The 14,909-nt window shown below is 55.7% G+C and overlaps 3 protein-coding genes across 7 annotated transcripts in view; 1 reads left to right on the forward strand and 2 right to left on the reverse strand.

Moving 5' to 3' along the window:
* Nucleotides 1-349: 349 nt before the first annotated feature.
* On the reverse strand, nt 350-9,085 carry LOC100545334 (P-selectin). Of its 5 annotated transcripts, XM_010715682.3 has the most exons (16): nt 8,918-9,081; nt 8,747-8,844; nt 6,768-7,148; nt 6,589-6,696; nt 6,244-6,426; nt 4,488-4,673; nt 4,165-4,350; nt 3,861-4,046; nt 3,538-3,723; nt 2,761-2,946; nt 2,442-2,627; nt 1,817-2,002; nt 1,571-1,693; nt 1,143-1,173; nt 746-837; nt 350-630 (listed from the first exon to the last, which is right to left on the reverse strand). In XM_010715682.3, the coding sequence occupies exons 2-15, from the start codon at nt 8,802-8,804 to the stop codon at nt 783-785; spliced, it is 2,241 nt and encodes a 746-aa protein (XP_010713984.1). In that variant the 5' UTR covers nt 8,805-8,844; nt 8,918-9,081; the 3' UTR covers nt 350-630; nt 746-782. The 5 variants fall into 5 exon arrangements, with proteins under 5 accessions (XP_010713984.1, XP_010713986.1, XP_019474084.1 ...); XM_010715684.3 differs by lacking the exon at nt 2,761-2,946 and having other exon boundaries at nt 8,918-9,085; XM_019618539.2 differs by lacking the exons at nt 3,538-3,723; nt 3,861-4,046 and having other exon boundaries at nt 8,918-9,083.
* Nucleotides 9,086-12,643: 3,558 nt separating this feature from the next.
* LOC104912324 (1-phosphatidylinositol phosphodiesterase-like) lies at nt 12,644-14,791 on the reverse strand. Its single transcript, XM_031554796.1, has one exon. It carries the CDS (start codon nt 13,951-13,953, stop codon nt 12,925-12,927), a length of 1,029 nt encoding a protein of 342 aa, XP_031410656.1. The 5' UTR covers nt 13,954-14,791; the 3' UTR covers nt 12,644-12,924.
* OLFML2B (olfactomedin like 2B) overlaps nt 14,752-14,909 on the forward strand; it is a 10,286-nt gene continuing 10,128 nt past the window's right edge. Inside the window, exon 1 of the mRNA XM_010715901.1 lies at nt 14,752-14,902. Coding sequence (XP_010714203.1) covers nt 14,752-14,902 — 151 coding nt within the window. The remainder of the gene's footprint in view (nt 14,903-14,909) is intronic.

The following is a 14,909-nucleotide window of genomic DNA, read 5'->3' on the forward strand; positions in this document are numbered from 1 at the left end:
CAGCTCCTCGCCCAGCACCGTCTCTGCGGGGAGATAGCGGCCTCAGCACCGGGCGCCGAGCAGGGAGCCGAGCTCCGCCCGGCCGCGCGCCCGTCCCGGATCCTCGGTCGTCGAACCCCTCCCGGCCGCTCTTACCCCAGTCGAGGCCGCCCCCCGCCGCCGGCAGTAGCCCCGCGGGCTCCCAGTCGGCCTTCGCCGCCGCCATCGCTTCCGGCTTCCTACTCCCGCACACGTATACTTCCGGCGGAAGCCCCACCCCTTACGGCGGCCGCAGAAGGACATACCAGGCCCGCCCCCACCGCGCTCCGCCCCCACGTTGTGACCGCCTCCCATAGAGCGCACGCGGATCTCTGTCGAGGGCAAAGGCGTTTATTGAGTGCCCGTTAGCACGGGCTCGGCCCCAGCAGCAGGCCGGGGAAGGGAGGATGCTACAGTCCGCTTTTTCACGCCCCTGCTGCTCTTCAGCGGCCTTGCCCACACGTGGATATAGGCTAGTTGTGGGCACAGAGCTCTGCAGTCCCAGCCCCTGCGTGCAGCTTCAGGCCAGCAGGCAGCGAGGGTCTGCAGGGCAAAGCGAAGTACCGTCAGGGCCTGGTGCTGGTGGGGACAGTGCTTCTGGCACCGCTTCGCCTGCAGTGAGATGGGAGAAGTCACACAAGTGAGGTGGCTGGGCTTACGCTACCTGAGTTTTCCACCCAGATAAGCCCACGTGCTGCCCAGAAGCAGATGGATTTTTCATGCACACCTTCCAATGTGCTGCAAGCACTGCGCTGGCATTTGCTTTACAAAGTGGAGTCATAGGCTGCATTGGTGAAGATGCCTGGTGCCCCCAGGTCACTGGGAAAAAACATAAAGATTGTCAGCTGGGGGGGGAAAAAAAGAGATAGGAAACATCGTGCTTGCATGAGAAAAGCACTCATGTCTTAGCCATTTCCCCCCAGGGGCTGCACCCTGCAGAGGCTACAGAATCCTTGTATTTTGAAGCACACCAATTGGCACAGTCTCATCAGCCCCTAGCTGTGCTCCTATTGCTGTACAGGCAGCCTCACACGTGCAGGTAGAGGTGACGGTAATAGGGAGGTGTCCACAATGATATCCACCTGTCTGCAGTTAGAGACGTTCCTGCCAAGTACAAATCTTACCTGGTGGGGTTCAGGAGTTTCTTCTTCTCCTCTGAGAGCGGTGTTGAAGTGACCGTGGAGAGTGCAGATACAAAAGAAAGAGTCAGATCTTTTTAGTGAAGGCTTGAGAAGCAGCAGTGGGATTTGACAAACCAAAACAAATTTATCACGCAACCCCATTCCATCTCACCCTGGGATAATTGCCTTTTGCCCCATCAACAATGATGGTGTTTTTCTGTTTCTGCCCCCAACTTGTGACTGGTGCTCTCTGCAGGACCCAGGGCCAGGGAGGTGCTGCTGGACTGGACCAACCCGCAGCACATAAGACGTGGACTGAGACAGTCACATCTATAAATTCTTTTGATCAACACCCTTTCCTTGCAGCTCTGTAACCACCTGGTTTGAGAGTCCCTACCCAAAGCACCCCCTGGCTGCAGATGTTTCAGTACCTCTGTCGCTGAGCTGCTTCGCAAGCAAGGCGATGAGCATTCCGGAAAGCACAAGGCCAACTGCTGCCAGAGCACTGGTGCTGGTGTAAACCAGGACTTGTTTCAAAAAGGCAGCTGAATCCTCTGAAAAAGGCCCACAAACACTCAGATTGTTATCAAAGGGATTCCACAGAGACAAAGCTGCTGGGTGCCTCCTCCAGCCTCAAGATGTATTGCAGGAGGCCGGGAAGCACAGCCTCGCCATACCTTTGCAGGCTGGGGGATGCCTGGTCCAGTTCCCTGTGGCTGCACACCTGAGCATCTCTGCTCCCATCTGGATAAATCCTTCCTTGCAGGAAAAGCTGCAAGTGGAGTTGAATGTGAAGTTCCCATGTGGATGAGAGCAGTTGAGGTGGCCATGGCTGGGGGCATCCAGCACTGGACAGCTGATGGCTGCAGGTAGAGCACAGCAGCAACACTGATGAGACAGAATTGTTGGCAGTGGAATGAGGGCACAGGGGCTAGAGAGCCAGGGAATGAGCTGCCATGAGCTGGAGTGCTCAGGGAAAAGGGATGCTGGGGAAAACAATCTGCTAGCACAGAGCAGTGGGCAGTGTCCTGGCAGTTCTCAGAAGAACCAGAGATTTCAGAGAGTCTGCCGCCTCATGATGCTACATATTCACTGTGCATAGGCCTACTGGGGTCACAGAAAGTGTCAGGATAAAGGCAGCAATGGGGGCTCCATTACTGCATCCTTACACAGCTCCATTCCACTTGCACCACTTGAGTGCACATGGCTCAGCTTCTCTATCTCCCAAAGGAGAGACTGGGGAAGGGCAACTCTTCATCAGGGTACACAGTCCAGGAGCAGATGTGACCACCACAGTTCTACCTTGGCATTGCGAGGTGTCCCCAGTCCAGGTTCCAGTGGCCATGCACTCACGGCTCTGTGGCCCTCTGAGCTCAAACCCTAGCTGGCAGGAGAAGTCACATGTGGAGCCGAAGGTGAAGTTTCCATGGAGGTGGGAGCAGTTCAGCTCTCCATGCTCTGGAGCACTAAGTACCGGGCAGGTGATGGCTACAGGAAAAAGAAGCACACCTTAAGCAGGAGCCAAGTTACTGAGGGATTGAACTTTTGGGACCAAGAGGCTGAAGAACATCCTAATGCCATCCCATATCAGTTACACCCCAAACTCTAGCAGCAGCTCTACCTTTGCATTGTGGAGTGTTCTTGCTCCAGGTCCCCATAGCTGTGCACTCACGGCTCTCTGGCCCCATGAGCTCAAACCCTGACTGGCAGGAGAAGTCACATGTGGAGCCAAAGGTGAAGTTCCCATGGAGATGTGAGCAGTTCAGCTTTCCATGCTCTGGTGCACTGAGCACTGGGCAGGTGACAGCTGCAAGGAGAGCAGGTCTCAGGGCAGATCCTGTCCATGCTGGCAGAGCACATCTCCATGTCTGGAAATGGGGCACCCAGAAGTTCTGGGTCAATTCAGACTGTGCCTGCTAGGTGCAGGGGATGGTGTCCTTGTCTCAAGGAGTGTTAATGCCTGGACAGGGAGGTGTTGGCAGACCCAGTCCCTTGCTCTGCAGGGCTGTCAGTGCCAACTCTTTAAGGTGGCCATTGTGGACAGAGGATTTTCCCTACTGAGACAGGATGGCAGGACCTCAGTGATGCGCTAGCATGTGTCAGAGTATCAAGAGTGCACAGAACAGCATGACAGAGTTGGGAGCTGCCTTTTGGATGCAGGCATTGGGCAATCTGGGGGCATGGCCCTCACCCTGAAAGCTAAGGGCTGATGCGATGCAGTGGTGCTGCAGGTACCGGTGCTTCACCATATGTGGAGGGGGACACTGGTGAGAATCATGGGCCTGTGTGCGTGTGTGGTGCTGGGGCTGCTGAAGTGACAACTGGCAGAGGCTGAGGACAGCACAGGGCAGCCCTGTGGTAATATCAGTGACACTGTGAGCTCTAGCAGCAGCTCTACCTTTGCATCGTGAGGTGTCCCCAGTCCACGTTCTTTTAGCCATACATTCACGGCTCTGTGGCCCCATCAGCACAAACCCTGGCTGGCAGGAGAAGGCACACATGGAGCCAAAGGTGAAGTTACCATAGATGTGGGAGCAGTTCAGCTCTCCGTACTCTGGAGCACTGAGCACTGAGCAGCTGATAGCTGAAAAGTAAAAGAAGCACACCTTAAGCAGGAGTCAGGGAGCTGCAAGGCTCAGCTGCTGGGATGAGAAGGCTAATGCAGTTGAGAACATCCCAGAGCCAGTCTCAGACCAGTGGCATTTTTACCAGCAGCTCTACCTTTGCATTGCGGGGTGTCCCCAGTCCAGGTGCCCATGGCTGTGCACTCATGGCTCTGTGGCCCTCTGAGCTCAAACCCTGGCCGGCAGGAGAAGTCACATATGGAGCCAAAGGTGAAGTTCCCATGAAGGTGGGAGCACTTCAGCTCTCCATGCTCTGGAGCACTAAGTACTGGGCAAGTGATGGCTACAGGAAAAAGAAGCACACCTTAAGCAGGAGCCAAGTTATTGAGGGATTGAACTTTTGGGACCAAGAGGCTGAAGAACATCCTAATGCCATCCCAAAGCTCTAGCATCATCTCTACCTTTGCACTGTGGAATGTCTCCAGTCCAGTTCCCCATGGCCATGCACTCGTGACTCTGTGACCCCACGAGCTCAAACCCTGGCTGGCAGGAGAAATCACAGATGGAGCCAAAGGTGAAGTTCCCATGAAGGTGGGAGCAGTTCAGCTTTCCATGCTCTGGAGCACTGAGCACTGAGCAGCTGATGGCTGAAAAGTAAAAGAAGCACACCTTAAGCAGGAGTCAGGGAGCTGCAAGGCTCAGCTGTTGGGATGAGAAGGCTAATGCAGCTGAGAACATCCCAGAGCCAATCTCAGACCAGTGGCATCTTTACCAGCAGCTCTACCTTTGCACTGTGGGGTGTCCCCAGTCCAGGTGCCCATGGCTGTGCACTCATGGCTCTGTGACCCCATGAGCTCAAACCCTGGCTGGCAGGAGAAGTCACATGTGGAGCCAAAGGTGAAGTTCCCATGAAGGTGGGAGCAGTTCAGCTCTCCATGCTCTGGAGCTCTGAGCTCTGGGCAGGTGATAGCTGCAAGAGAACAGGTCTTAGGGCAGGATTTGGGTGGAACTGAATACAGGGATTAGTGTTTAATCCCAACCTAGTAAACCCAAATTTGAGGTGGCATGTCTTTGATCTTTCTTACCTCAATACCAGATGGCAAGCCTCACTTCTTTGGACAGTAGCACGGTTGGTACAGTGATTTTTGCTCCACATGAGAAGCAGTTGCTGCTGTACCAGGACCTGGTTTATCCCTGGCACACTCTGGATCACAGTTCCATGGCAGAAGACCATGAGCACTTTACACAGAGCCTGTTTCCCTACAGGATGCCCACCTCCCAGCCCAGCACCCAGGCACATTGGGTCTATCTTTGCCATAAGAGAAGGACCTTGACCAGGTGCCCTCAGCTATGCACCACAGCCTCTCTAATCCTGTTCTCTCAAAGCCCTCCTAGCAGGAGAAGATGCACGCAGAGCTGAAGGCAGAGGCTCCGTGTGAGTGGGAGCAGTTGACACAGCCTCCTTCAGGATCCACCACTGCAGGTGATAGCTACAACCAGATACAGGCAGAGCTGGTGAGGATGGGGTGAACACAGTCGCCTCATCCAATGTCCCCGTAGTGCCCAGGGCATGTCCAACCTGCCACAGCCACAGCCTGTGCTTGGTGTTGGAATAAACCCAATTGGCAATGCTCACTAACACAGCTCTGTTATCAGCATTGGCAACCAAGTCAGCTGATTTTTTGCAGAAAAGAAAAATCCATCATACATCAAGCAGGAAAAAACAGAGCTGTGCTCTGGAAAACCAAATGTGGGAACTTGGAAAGCCAGGGGCAGGAAAGGTCAGGGCAACTTGCTGTATGGTGCATGGGAGGACTTCCACAAAAATGACATCACATCAGCCGTTGGTGCCTGCTCCCTTAGCTGCAAAAATCCCTGAGCCACTGGCCTGCCTAGCACTGCCTCACTGGCAGCGCTAACTGCAAGGCAATCTGCTAGTTTTAAAAGTGTGTATACTGCTAGGGCTCTCCATACAGGAGATACCCCTTTGTGTCCTGTACCTGCTTCAGGTCTTGTCACATCCTTGTAACCACATGTAGACCTGTTATACAGAGCAGATGGAGCAAGGCTCCACACAGACCCCAAGCCAAAACAGCTCAGTGCCTCTGGGACACCAGCGGAGCAGCTACAAGCCCTTGAGATACCAACAGGAAGACTTTCTCTGCATAACACACCACAGCTCAGTTCTTTTGTGGCTTTCTCCCCACAGTGGTTTCCTGCCTGCCCTGTTCCACCCTATCTCACCACCTCTTGCCCTTCTGCCCAACCCAGTCAGGGTGCACCCCTCCCTCCCCCAGCCATGTGACAGCTCCCATTTCTCTTCTTTAAGTCCTGAAGTGCCCAGCACCTTCCCAAGGAGCAGTCAGTGCCTCTAGCATGATGGAGGTACCAGGACACCAGTTGTACCCCAACACAAACAGGGACTGAGCATCAGCATGCGGGGAGTTGCAAGGGTTTGCTGCATCCCACAGAACGCACTGTGGGAGTGATGCTGAGCATCAGTGCCACACTCCAGAGCCCCAGTCCATGGCAGTGCCTACCTATGCACGTGGGGGTCTCCGCCGACCACTGCCGATCAGCTAGGCACTGCAGCTCATCCGCACCTCGCCGTTCAAACCCCTCTGGGCACCAGAAGGTGCAGGTGGAGTTGTATCTGAAGTCTCCAAAGGGATGGCTGCAGTTCATGTACGCTCCTCTGGGCTCGAGTATGGGGCACTGCACAGCTGGGAGAGATGCAGCCACAGCCTGTCAGCAGCACGACAGACCCATGCGCTTTGCTGGGGCTTCAGCTTTCCAAAAAAAGAGGGGTCTTTTTGGGACATACAGCCCCAAGCACCATCCAGGACAAGCACCTCAGCCCCAAGCAGAGCCTGCTAGCTACTCACCATTCTCACAGTGGTCCCCTTCGAAGCCGGAGTGGCACTCACACTTGTAGCTCTGGATGACCTCCACACAGTCACCGTACAGGCCGCAGATCAGGGGCTGGCAGGAGACTGTGCACATTGACCATCATCAAGGGGTGCCCTGTCCTGCTCTCAGCCCTCCCCGTGTTCTCACCACTCACCCTTGTAGCACAATGCCTTCTTCTTCTTCGTACAAGGTTCATCGTTCCACTTGCCTGCCTCTGACGACCGCTTGATGTAGATCTCCACGCAGTCCTGGTTGAACTTGCGGTTGTTGGGCTCCCCAGTGGCCCAGTTGGTTGCCTCCTTTGTCAGTGCTTTCTTGGTGCCCACCCAGGTCCAGACACCTTTCATCTTGCGGATGCCAATCCAGTAGTATTTGCCATGATAGGGCAGGGTGCGATTGAGGTACTCAATCTCCTCCTTGTTCTGGATGGCCACCAGGTCGGTGAAGAATGTCTGGCAGTATCTCCTGGCATCGTCCCACTCATAGTCCTCCTCACTGTAATAGTATTTCCAGGCCCCCACCTGCATCACCATGCCTGCAGGAGAGGATGTGGTCTGGGATTGCTGCAGGAAGACAGTGCAGGTCTGGGGACAAGGTTGGGGAATCTGAGGCTGGCACCAGGGCCAAGAGCCACCAGCAAGCAGAGGGAAAAAGTGGTGGAAATGTGAATGGAAACAGAGTTCAAAGAGGGTACACAGAGATGCGTAAGAATCTGGCATGGCAGAACAAGCCATGGTGGGGCAGAGGGGCAGCAGAGAAATGAGGAAGGTGGGAAAGAGCTGGGGGCTCCTCTCACCATAAAGATCTCCCACAGAGTTCCTTAAAAACACATTTCTTTCTACAAATGTAAAATTGCTCCACGTGTGGTTTTGTTGTTTAGTTGTTTGTTTTCCCTACTTTATTTAATTTACAATTCTACAGGAGGGTCAGTTTTGCACAAGAAAGAAGACCAAGCATGCCCCCATGCCCAAAAGCATCCTCATGCCATACTGCATCCCCGATCCAGAGGTGGCCCAAAGAGCTGCAGAACACTGCATTGCAAAACACAGCCTTGCAGAAAGCAGTTCATGTCCTGGCCATGCCCACCAGGGAACTGGAACCCACGCCCAGAAGTGGAAGGCACTTTGATGAAATACTGCTTCTGTTTCCCACCACAACTTGATGTAATCAAGAAGTCTTTGCCACAAAAAAAAAAAAAGCTTCCTCCCTTCTCCCTAGAAGCAGGTATGCCCACAGCTGCAGAAAGCAGCCCAAAAGCAAGGTGGGGAGCGAAGTCACTCCAAGAGACAGGCCTGAGGTACTCTGTCACAGGAGAGCACATCTTACACTTTCATTGTGAAGGCAAAGGTCTAGGCATTGCAGATTAAATACAAATATAGGGCTTCACAGATATAACTAGGGCTCTAGCTAGGCCAGTTATCATACATTTTCCTATGCAAAATCCCTACAACTTGTCTGGTTTTCCTTGTGGAAGATCCAACTACCCATTTTGTTAAACAAAACCAAGAAAAATGTGCTCTTCAAAAGCAGCCAAGCATCTCAATTCCTAGGGCTACCAGGGCACAACCTCAGGACAACCACTGGGAGCCTGCCCTGGCCCTTACTACCTCCCCTAAGAATCCCAAAAAGGACCAGACCCCAGGAAAGACGAGGGAGCAAATCTACAGCCTAATTGTCATGCAGACACACTCCTACCTCATTCTTCCAGCTCATGCAGCCCCATATGCTCAGTCTTGTCTCACCTCTCCCCACCCACCTGAGCTGAACCCCACCTGGGTTCCATTAGCAACACAGACAGCTCCCATGCCTCCTGCCCTGTGCAGCTTGGCACAGTGCTCGCAGCACTCAAGGTGCATTTGTATTTTTGTTTTCCTTGCAGATCTAAATCTCAGTCTCCTCCTGACACTTCTACTTTTGCCTCTGCTCTTCTGCTGATTTGCGAAAGGTCTTTTGTAAACGGACCCAGACCACACAGGATTTCTAGGACAGAGCACATTTCTTTCCCCCTGCAGTGCCAGTGTGCGAAGCAAACATCCTACAGGCACCAAAGCCAAGTATCTGCTGGGCCCCCAAAATAACTCTGTTGCCCTTCTCCAGTTTCCCCTTCCCTCAGGGTCACGGTGGGCACCTTACCACATGTGAAGACAGCGATGCCCAGGCAGCAGACGCCACAAGAGCCGAGAGCCCACATCCTCCGTGCGCAGTGCGGTCCCACAGTGGTGCCCTGTGTGCTGGGGAGAGGGGCATGAGCACGCATCCTTGCTAGCTGCAGGGTACCCACCCACAACCCTCCCTGCCCCTTACCTGAGCAGACCCCAGCTGTCCCCGCAGGAAGGAGCAGGCAGACCTACCACGCCGGTGCTGCAGGGTGCCTGCTGTGCCCGGCCCTTGCCCTGGGCAGGCAGAGCTACTCACGCTTCCTGCAAGCCACAGAGCATCGCTCCCTCCCCTCAGTTTCTTCCCCTCCTGACCCAGCCCTGCTGCCTGCCCGCATCCTGCCCAGCTGTGCTCCCCACTGCCAGGAACCTGCTGCCAGCTGGAGACTGAGACCCCAGCGAGGGGGCAGCCTGGTGTGCAGCCACCCAGAGCCCTCCAACCCACCATGTCTGTGACAGCAGTGAAGAGAGGACAGAGCAGGATGAGGTGTGTGGACCTGCACCAGGCAGAGCAGGAGCATGGTGCGTGGCTCCCGGATCCTGTGCAGGCTGTGAATTGTCATATATCACTCAAGACCAATTAGTTACACAATGTATTTTCCTGTTTCTGCTTTTTTAAATCTTTATGAGAAAGGTCCAAAAGTGGGACGGGGGAACTTCCCCCCATTAAATGTCCTTTATGAACATCTACCGATGCTTCAGGAAGGTGCCCACTGTGTACAGGTGTATCACCATATACCTATTTTTACACATATTCTACTTCTAAGGTTAGTATCATTTTGGCAAGGTTTTCTGCGGGAATTGCTCCACTCACTTCCAGTTAAAGCCAAGGCAGAAGCCCTTTGGGTCACATACACATTCCACTTCAAGAGAAATAAACAATGCTCCAGTGGGACTCTTACAACACAAAAGGAGGAACCCGTCTACAAAATCCATAACTCATTACAATGCCTTTCTGCCTGGCCAATGTAAATGAAATTCTGTTCCTCTTCTTCATCATCATCTTTGCAAAATGTTCTACTGCAATTCTCCCTCTTTCTGTACATGCAGTAAGCCAGCAGCATTTGCTTTGCCAGCTCCCATGCTTGGGACAGGGAATGACATTCCAGTGGGCAGAGAAGCTGAGGGGTAGGGGGACCCCTCAGGAAGCCATGGTCCCCTGGGAGGGACGAAGCTGCTGCTGCACTAGGACGGTCAGAGGCGTGTTGCTGGATGCTCAGCCACAGGGGAGGGCAGGAGGAAAATGGGCCGTGCCCCTGCTGGTTTCACTTCTGCTGGCACAGGGCACAGTGGGGCAGAATAATAGAAAAAAAAAATTGCATTTTGTTGCTACAAATAGTCCCTGGTGTTGTAAAAGCGGAAGTGAACTGGCTGAGACCTGGAGGTGGCCACTGCAAGGGGAAGGACACAGCCTTGAACCCAGGGGTGATGCTTTGCATGTAGAGGAGAGGGATACACATGGCAGAGGGGAATGAGGATTACAATCAGTTCTGCAGCTCTCCCGGGAGCTAGATAATCCAGGGGATAACCCTGTTTTGCCTTGCTGATGTTCCAGGGCCAGCTTCTGGGCAGGCATCGGCTGCTGCAGAGCACATGCTCCTCACAGGGATCCTGCAGGCTCCTCTGGCATCGTGAAGCTGAGTGGGGTGCTTTCCTGCCACTTGGGAGGAGCCCATCACCATGCTCTTGTTTTTGGCAGAAGCCTCATCCCTGTGTGAGAGCAATGTTCCTCTCGTTGAGCAATGTTCCCTGCAAACCGCAGAGGAACCGACTCACCCTGACGCAGCCTGCCTGGAGCAGCTGCCTCTGGTGATACCACAGGCACCTTCCTGGGCACCTCCTACAGCCCCCAGGGCATGGAGACATGGGGCATCCCCAAAGGGTGCAGCCATTGGGTGCAGCCCTGCTCCCACCTTCCCCCCATGCCACCCCATTTCCAGTCCCTACACTGAGCCAGGATGGTTTGGAGGCACCTTTTGGGCATGGGCTGGGGATGGCTCCCCCTCCACAGTGCCACCACGGGGGCTTCTTGTCCCCAAAGTGGTCCCGAGCTCAGGGGTTCCCTCTGAGTGCATCTCACCTTGGCGCCCCTGCAGTGTGGCATGCAGTACAGTCTTTCTCAGAATCTGAAAGTGATAACAGTTGAGCCACAGGAAGACAGGTTTACTCAAATATCACCCCAACCAGGGCAGGGCGAGATGGTAGTCCCCTGGGTAGTGCCCTGAGATGGTGGCACTGATTTTTTGAACCAGGATGGGGACGTCCCCAAATGTCCCTGACATACCCCAGGTGGAACAACCTGGCTGCCCACCATACCGTGTCCCCCTTGCCCTATTCATACCCATCAGAGCCACTTCTCTGACCCTGGAGATCTCAGCCTTGTGTCTTCACCCTGCAACAGAGAGAGAGAGAGCCATATGGCATTGCTGCCACCTGTGCACCCCTGAGGCTGGCTCCTGTTGCTTGGCTGCAGCAGCACGTGCCTGGCATGGGTGAAGATCTGCCAAACAGGATGGTGGGGGTGGAGATAATGGAAACTTATCTCAGTGCCGGTGTAGTGAGCAGTAAACAAGTGGCCCTGCCTATCAGGGTGAGTGCAGCCTGGAGCATCCTGTCCCACGCAGACTTACTCATTGACCTTATGGCACTGCCTCGTGTCCCCCAGACATCACCAGTGCTACTGCAACAGTCTGGTTTAATGCTTTAATGAAATCTTATTATTTCAAGAGGGCAAGTCCAGAGGTGTTTTTGCCTCCCTCTGCCTCTTCCCTTCCCCTCACTCTGGCTCTGTGCAGCCCATCTGGCTCTCTCCCCACCAGATCTGGCTCTGCAGCCATGCAGCTCTGCAAAGAGCCATGCAGACAAGTGGATGAATGCACTCAGCCATGAGAGCTTTGCCTCGGGCTGGTGCCAGCCCCACGGAGCAAACAATGTCCTGTCCTGCTGCCAGGAAATCCAGAGGCAGCCCTGGCCGTGCAGCGAGGCCAGCTTCATTTTCCTGTACACAGAAACATCCTTGAGCATGTTCATTCTTCACCTTTTGGCAGCTCAGGGCTGAGCTTTCCTCTCCTTCCAGCCTCGGGCAAGTGCCCTGCCTTGTGCTTCCTGCCCTCTTGCGTTCAGTGCCAGCAGTGCTTTGATGCTTTCAACCCTGGGACCTTGGTTATTTTTCTGCTCCCGAGGACCTCTCTCCTTGGAAAGCGCCCTTCTCTTCACTGCCATCTGGGTGCAGAACTGAGGAGACACCTCTCCTGCATTCTGGTCCTGCTGCTTGTCTCAGAGTTGGTTGGTTCCTCTCTCAAAGTCCAGACTTGTGGGGCGAGACTCTGCAAAGAAAAGAACTCCACCTAAAATAATGGGGGCAAGGTTGTCCCCAATATTTCTCTGTCACTTTGAAATTAATTCCTCCTTCTCCACATTCTGGCTTTCCACATCTGTGGTTTATCATAGAATCACAAAATCATTTAGTCCAACCCCAACCATTCCCACCATGCCCACTGAACATGCCCCTCACTCAGTGCCACGGTTCTTGAACATCTCCAGGGATGGTGACCCTACCACCTCCCCGGGCAGCCTGTGCCAGTGCTCAACCTCTCTTTCTGAGAAGAAATGTTTCCTAATAAGACTTGTGCTTCAGACCCCTCACAGTTCTGTTGCTCTTCTCTGGTTGCATTTAAGAACAGGACCTTTTTACTCCATCCCATCCCGTGTCCCAGAAGTAGACAGACTCGTTAGCAGGCTCTGCTTTGATAGGACAAGGGGAAATGGTTTCAAACTAAAAGAGAGGAAATTAGATTGGATATAAGGAAGAAGTTTATTTCCATAAGGGTGGTGAGGCAGTGGCACAGGTTGCCCAGAGAGGTGGTGGGTGCCCCATCCCTGGAGACAGCCAAGGTCAGGCTGGATGGAGCTTTGAGCTCCTGATGGAGCTGTGGGTGTCACTGTTCAATGCAGGCCAGATAGCCTTTAAGAGTCCTTTCCAACTCAAACGGTTCTATGATTGATTCTATCCCCAGCTCCACCGGGGATCTTGCTGGCCTAGACCCACACTGGAGCTCGCCCCCACCTCACCAACACCATACCTGGCTCCTGGAGGGATGCCACGCACAGGGGCAGCTCATGGCCACTAACCTCTGACTGCCAGCCCCGCCGCTGTCACACGGATGTCACATAGAGGTGTCTCAGCGCCGTGCGGGATCTCCGGGCATCTTTCTGCACTGATGTCTGTCGGCTGACACGTGAGGCTGCCCGCAGCATGGGAGACACCGGCCCCAGCGGTGCCACCCGCAGCGTTCGTCCCCGCTGCCGCTGGGGTGTCTGTGGAGTGCTAGGGGCATCTGGCACACCTCCATTTGTCCCTGGGGCGTTGCTCTCAATGATGAGCTGGAGCAGGCCTGCCCCGGGGAAGTCCAAAATGACCACTCCCCAGCACACCGGCCGCCCCGAGCAGCGCTGCAGGTGCTGGTAGCACTGAGGGTTGACGAAGCGGGCCACGTCCTCGGGGCAGGTGAAGAGCCCATTGCCGGAGCAGAAGGTGAGGTGCATGGTGGCAGGGTCCCCGCTGGCTGCTGCGTCCAGGTGCCGCTGTGCTCGTGCCCATTTCCTCTCCAGCGAGAGCACGTTCCATGCATCGCTGATGCTCAGCCGCTCGTAGGGGATGCCCAGCACCGCCCGCTCTAGCGCCTCCAGCACCACGATCTTGCCCCTCACCTGGCCCAGCGTGGGCACCTCCTCCCGGCACCACAGCCGACCTCTGCTCTCCTCCAGCAGGCAGCGCTGGAGCCGGGCAGCGAAGCGGGGCCGCGGGAAGAAGGGCAGCTCCTCCTTGATGCGCATCAGCACGGCCTCGCCAGGGTGGGCGCGGAGGAAGCGCAGGGTGCGACGCAGGACGCCCCGCAGGCTGACCCGCTGGAAGGCACACAGGTGGTAGACGCGCAGCTCGCCCCGCTCCAGCTTGCAGCGCACGTCCAGGAAACGCACGCCGGCCGCCAGCTGGGCCTCCAGGCCCCAGCTCTGGCAGCGCAGGCGCCGGCCGCCAAACAGGCTGAGGGAGTCATGTGTGCCGGGGATGGAGAGGCGGGAGAGCGGCAGGGCGTCAGGCAGCGCTGCCATCCAGTCGGGGCAGCAGGCAGCAGGCTGGGCCGTGTTGTCGAACACCGCATTGCGCTGGCACCGTGCATCCATGCTGCAGTGAACACGGGCACCCCAGCACCGGGCCAGCCTGTGGTGGTGGGGTGCAGCCTGTTGGATGGGGTGTAGGCAGTGACTGGCAGGCTGAGAGGGATGCTGGCCATTATCTGGGTGATGCTTGTGATACACGTCATGTCCCTCATGTGGCACGTGCTGTAGGGATCTGGGCTCACTGCTCACCAAGGAGAGAGCTCAGCAGGATGGAAAATTGCTGAGCTGACCCTGAAAGCAGCCAGTCAGGCTGCACACCTCCCTTCTCAGGAATCAGGATAAACGGGACCGGGTGCCCCACGGCCGTGGGAAGCTGCCTGTGCCCGGAAAGGCACAGCTGGTTGGGGCTGCCATCACCACTGAGCTGTGAGCCCCGTGAGCTGGAGGCAGCACCTGGGGGTGACTCACTGCCTGCCCTTGGGACACGGCTGTCTCACACTGTGCTGCCCTGAGGGCTTTGATGCTCGAAAGGTGAGCACCCCTACTGTGACATCTCTCTGGGGACACAGAGCGGGGCGGCCTCCAGGACACTCTCTATGAGAGCTCTCACTGATCTGACCCCAGCATAGAGGCAACACAGGCTGAGGGTACGGACATTCTGCTGCCACCCCCGCTGGCATGACGCACCGTCTCTCATCATCCCGGTGACACTTCGCAAGCCTGCTCAGGGCCTGGCTCCGCAGCAGCCATCACAGCAGGGCGGAGCGCTGGGGCAGGCGGGGAAAGCAGCAGCAGCAGCAGGAGCAGGAGCAGGAGCAACAGCAGCGCAGCCCAGCCTGCAGCACGGCACCTCCCCTAAGCATGGCGGCACCGAGCAGTGGAGGTTCCTGCTTCGTGCTGGGGGGCTCGGGGGCGACGGGCCGGGCGCTGCTGCGGGAGCTGTGCGCACAGCGGCCCTTCAGCAGGGTGACGGTGATCGGGAGGCGGCAGCTGACCCTGCCCGAGGGGAGCGGCGTGGC

This window comes from Meleagris gallopavo, chromosome 10 (assembly GCF_000146605.3).
Source record: "Meleagris gallopavo isolate NT-WF06-2002-E0010 breed Aviagen turkey brand Nicholas breeding stock chromosome 10, Turkey_5.1, whole genome shotgun sequence".
NCBI lineage: Eukaryota > Metazoa > Chordata > Aves > Galliformes > Phasianidae > Meleagris > Meleagris gallopavo.

Coding starts and splice junctions, on each gene's coding strand:
- LOC100545334 (XM_010715682.3), bottom strand. CDS start 8,804: ATGTGGGCTCTCGGCTCTTGTGGCGTCTGCTGCCTGGGCATCGCTGTC. Junction 2,947..3,537: donor GGACACCTCACGATGCAAAG/GTAGAGCTGCTG, acceptor CTCTCCTTGCAG/CTGTCACCTGCCCAGTGCTC. Junction 1,174..1,570: donor GAAGCAGCTCAGCGACAGAG/GTACTGAAACAT, acceptor CACCGCTCTCAG/AGGAGAAGAAGAAACTCCTG.
- LOC104912324 (XM_031554796.1), bottom strand. CDS start 13,953: ATGGATGCACGGTGCCAGCGCAATGCGGTGTTCGACAACACGGCCCAG.